We start from the raw sequence: 5000 nt of genomic DNA, 5'->3' as shown, positions 1-5000 counted from the left end.
TAAATGCATAAATAGAACATCATGAAGATGTATAAGCCTCATGAGTAGCATATCAGTTGCTTTAAAAAGCATGTGTTCCAGGTGTTCCTGTGTGGGGACAGTGCTGAGGCGAAGCAGACGGTGGCAGAGCTAGCCTCCAGGCTGGGCCTGAGTGTTCTGGACAGAGGCTCTCTGTCAGCAGCAAGGGAGCTGGAGGACTTCCCCCTGCAGCTCTTCCCACAGTGGAGGCTGCCACTATGCCTGGCTATTGGGCTCACCGCCTTCTTCTTCTTCTACGTGCTCATCGGAGATGTGGTCCACACATACGTCAAGCAGGGCAAAGACAACTCCTTCAGAATCATGGTGTCCCTGGCCAACAAGGTAGAACATACTGTAGCCTATAGCTAGCCCGGCTCCAGACCTTTGAAGGCACGTCCACTCCACAGTTGTGGATTTGGCTGTTCTTGGTCTGGCATCGCCATGTGCAAAAGCTTTTTCTCTGGTTGAAAATCCAATCCTGGCCGCTGATTGGCTAACGCTGTTGTTAGTCTTGCCTGCGAGAGATCGCTGCCTGCTGGAGCTTTATCTGTCTGGACGGCAGGGGCGGACTGGGATCCTAATTCAGGCCGGGCATTAGATACCAAGCAGGCCAGGCCGATACGGGCTGACGTGCGCCCTTCGGACGCCGGCGAAAAGTTTGGGCCGTTTGAAGCTCAATTTGGGCCGTTTGAAGCCCAATTTGGGCCGTTTGAAGCCAGATTTGGGCCGTTTGAAGCCCAATTTGTGTCGTTTAAAGCCAGATTTGGGCCGTTTGAAGCCCGATTTGGGCCGTTTGAAGCCCAATTTGGCAAGTCCAATTTTACAATGAGATGCACCCACTTTAAACCTGAATAAAGTAATAAAACCACTAGTAAACCAGTAGGCGGCGCCTGGCCTGCTGTTCAGTGAGTGGCCTGGCCTGGCCTGCAAAAAAAAAAAAAGATTATGCAGTCCGCCCCTGCTGGACGGGGAGTAACGTTACGGCGGCCACGGTAATGTTGATATCGATTCATAGCTTGCTTGTTATGTCCAAGTCATGTTTTTCATCAATGGTCAAATTCGTTTTGACAATCCGTTGCTCGTTGATATAATGTGATGTCATAAGAGCAGAATCATCTTATGGCATCACTGATGATGTCATAGGCACTGCAATGTCAATGATACGAAGTTGAGCTGTGCATGCCAATAGAGCAGGCGAGGCCGCGCAGCAGCCGAGCTGCAGGGCGGGCAAGCCCGCGCAGCGGGTGAGCCTAGGAATCGAGCATGCGTCGTGCGCGAGATGCCTAGTAAATAAAAATAGCGGATTAACATTTTTTACGTTATTTATTTATTTTGGTGGAATGTTATGGGCTCTCCTGATTCTAAATATAGCTGACCAAGTACAACTATTTTTATAAGCATTTTATCAAATGTCTATGGAAAATAAATGGCGATGAAATCCCTTGGTCCGTATGCCTAACCCGGAAGTGGGCATGACTTGGCTCTCTATTTGTGTTCTCTGTCAAAGATGTGTTTCACCTCCAATCATGTGACTTCATCCTGTGGATTGTGTGTTCTCACAGCAATCTCTTCTCTGTTTGTCCGCCATCATCCAGGTGTTCCCCATTGTGTCTCTGATCATGTTGTCTCTGTGTTACCTGCCTGGAGTTCTGGCCTCCTTCCTTCAGCTCTACAGAGGCACCAAGTACAGGTCAGACATCATGATGCTCAGCACCTCAGACAGAGTTACATAGGGACAGAGGTGTCTGATCTTTAGAGTCTTTGACATGATAATAAAGCCACAGCAAACATACAGTATGGCTATTCCAGGCGCTTCCCTGATTGGCTGGATCGCTGGATGCTGTGCAGGAAGCAGCTTGGTCTGGTTGCTCTTGGCTTTGCCTTCCTACACGTGCTCTACACTCTCATCATCCCCATACGGTGCGTACTACTCATTGCATCCTCCCATGCCTTTTAGCTACAGTATGTCCAATAACAGCTGCATACATCCCCACACACCCTGCTATATTCATTAACTCTGAAACCTCATGTTCAGTTTTAGCTGTTGAATTACACCAAAACATACGATGAATTCTAGAGATTTTGGTCACTATAGGCACTTTCCGGGTATATGGTAAGCATAGTAAATTACCAAGTTATTAAAGCTGTAATTAAGAAGGTAAACACTTAGAAATTATAACTACAACTACATTGTAGTTGTCACAAGTGTAACAGCCTGAGTTTAATGACATAGTTTCCTTAGAAACACCTTCTGTACCCATTACAGTAATTCAAGGAACAATCTATACGGAAGGTTTATATTAGCAGCAGCCAACGCTTAATTGTGTAAATTACTTTCTACACACATGTACTTTCTACACATGTATTTTATCACATCGACATGTCGATATGATGAAATCAATATACCGTAAGCCTATACCTACAAGCCTTATTCCCTCTCATGCCATTAAATTTGAGAAGCTACCATCCTAAACCTGTGTGTAGTTACTTGAACAGTAATTGAGTAATATTGGGATTGTTTTTAAGTAATTCATTTTTTAAATCACCTACAGTATGTAATTATTACTTGAATATATAATGTATATATATATATATATATATATATATATATATATATATTATTTATTTATTTATTTATTTATTTATTTATTTATTTATTTATCATGTATTCAGTAAATGGCTAGTAGGGTGCATATACATGTCAAAGGAGGCATGACCTGAATTTATCTGCTGATTTTCTCAAATTTTGTCATTTTGTCAAGATATTATGTGAAATTCTGGGCTACAGCACGCAACATCAACCTGGTAAGACTGCCGCAGAGTTAGAAAATAACCTTTGATTTTTGATCAATTCAAAGTTTGTTTTGTCCAAAACACTGTTGCCTAATACAATTCTGATGTTTCACCCTTTCTCACTATCAGATCAAGGAGAACAGGACAATGGAGTTCATCAGCAGCTCAGCCTGGCGTACTGACTCTTATTACTCTGTGGGGATTTTGGGTTTTGCCCTGTACATCCTGTTGGGAATAACGTCTCTTCCCTCAGTCAGCAACGCCCTCAGTTGGAGAGAGTTCAGCTTTATACAAGTGGGTACTGGTGTGGGTGTGTGTGTGTGTGTGTGTCATGTTATGTACAGTGTCTACACGTGTGAAGGTGTGTGTGTGTGTGTGTGTGTGTGTGTGTGTGTGTGTGTGCGTGTGTGCGTGCGTGCGTGCATGTGTAACCGAGTTGAATCAGCGCGGATTCCTTGTGAGTCCCGAGTGGTAGCGAGTGGATTGGTTAAACTCACTCCCCAGGTATAAAGGCATGTTAATCAGCTCCACCAAGGGAGCTAGCTCTCTTGGCATGGCAAATCCACCCCTGGACAAGCCCTTAACATGGATTGCTGCAAGTACCACCTACACAACGCCGTTACGCATGCGTGCATGTGTGTGCGTTTATGGGTGTGACAGCTGGTCAGTTGTCCCTGTGTTTTTGTTATTTTTCCTGTTTTCAATGTTTAATTAAGGTACATCAAAAATCAAATGTGTGTAACTCAACCCATTCGGAGGTTAGAAGGTGTTGATGGTTGATGCCTGTCTCTCTCTCTTTCCCACACACACACACACACACACGTGCGCACACACACAACCAAAGTCAGTGTGTGTGTGTGTGTGTGTGTGTGTGTGTGTGTGCGCTTGCGTGCACGCGCGCTTGCGTGTGTGTGTGTGTATGTGCGTTTGCGTGCGTGCGTGCGTGTGTGTGTGTGTGTGTGTGTGTGTGTGTGTGGGGGGGGGGGGGGGTTGAGCGTTAAAATTGAGAGCACCCGAGGCCTTTTTTTCTAACACATTGTGCTGGAACGCCTATTTTGGCACGGTCAACGCCCAAACCTCTGTTTACGCTCGGATCATAGCAACGGCATCTACGCCAGAGCACAAAATGACACTTGCGGGAGAGAGATGATAGGCTAGAGGCCCACGGACACGCCTGGGCCACGCCTACACCTGTGTCTGCGCTTAGATCCCAGCACAAAACTGGATGGTGGAGGCAGACGATAGCTTAAACGGATAGTTTGGTTTGTTTGAAGTGGGGTCCTATCAGATAGTTCCATACACTAACTGAAATAGGTACAGTGTTCTGGACGCTGAGCGCACCGTTTATCGAGACCCAGCACTCTGAAGCAGCAGCCTCCACAGCTCTGTCTCTCTAGTACACGGGGCCAAGAACTAAAACGTAATTTAGCCACCTAAAACAACGCCCACCTAAACAAATCAATATCTGTGTACTGTACATGTACGCTCTATTTTGACAATTTTCAGCGCTTTACTTTTCCGCCAAACAGCTGTCTCATTCGACACTACATTTTCTCCCAACCGTACAACTACTGTATTCCTCCTCTGTGTAATATGTCGGGTTAGGGCATATTGCACAGTGAAGCCTGGCCTCCCCCTTGCCAGGGGCATCTATTAGATATATGTATGCACTGCATACATATATCTAATAGCACTGTAAAGTGTTACCAATATGGTTACAGTCCCAAAGTAACGTTATTCCATTGCAAACATCTGCATCTGCATAGGCAAACTTGAGAAGATGCCTGCTATTCAAAACCTATCGTGAAATGGAGAAATGGAAGAATCCATGGCCACATGCAAGGCAGTAATTTTAACGCTGGTTATCTCTTCCCATTTTTCTCATGGGACTTGAGTATTGCACTCAAGTCAAATTGTCTGAGGATAAAAATAATGTTTTAGACAATAACGCAGAACAGGCTAGCCTAATGAGAAGAACAGGTAATTTAACATTATATGTACGTCCACCACCGGCACCACCTTGCCTCAAATATAGGCTATCAGATTGACGCGAGATGAAAATACCTGGTGCGCTACTCAGAACAGTGTGCATGGTTGCCCGCCTGGGTAATCCTGGTGCTTGAATGCTGCGTGTTCTGCCCCGAAGTGCAGTTGGATCCATAATAACGCTGCACAATGGGTATGAGTTT

The 5000-nt window shown here is 45.2% G+C and overlaps 1 protein-coding gene across 1 annotated transcript in view; it reads left to right on the top strand.

The window, feature by feature from the left end:
• Positions 1 to 5000, top strand: part of LOC310775925 (metalloreductase STEAP4-like) — a gene marked incomplete at its 5' end in the record, with an annotated part of 12511 nt that overhangs the window by 3031 nt on the left and 4480 nt on the right. Inside the window, 5 exons of the mRNA XM_083636047.1 lie at positions 82 to 360; positions 1614 to 1708; positions 1828 to 1938; positions 2781 to 2823; positions 2941 to 3105. Of these exons, the coding sequence (XP_083492173.1) occupies positions 82 to 360; positions 1614 to 1708; positions 1828 to 1938; positions 2781 to 2823; positions 2941 to 3105 (693 nt within the window). The remainder of the gene's footprint in view (positions 1 to 81; positions 361 to 1613; positions 1709 to 1827; positions 1939 to 2780; positions 2824 to 2940; positions 3106 to 5000) is intronic.

Source organism: Poromitra crassiceps (assembly GCF_964638095.1).
Source record: "Poromitra crassiceps genome assembly, chromosome: 1".
NCBI lineage: Eukaryota > Metazoa > Chordata > Actinopteri > Beryciformes > Melamphaidae > Poromitra > Poromitra crassiceps.
Note: the sequence above shows the minus strand (reverse complement) of the source record. Positions and strands in the feature narration are given on the sequence as shown.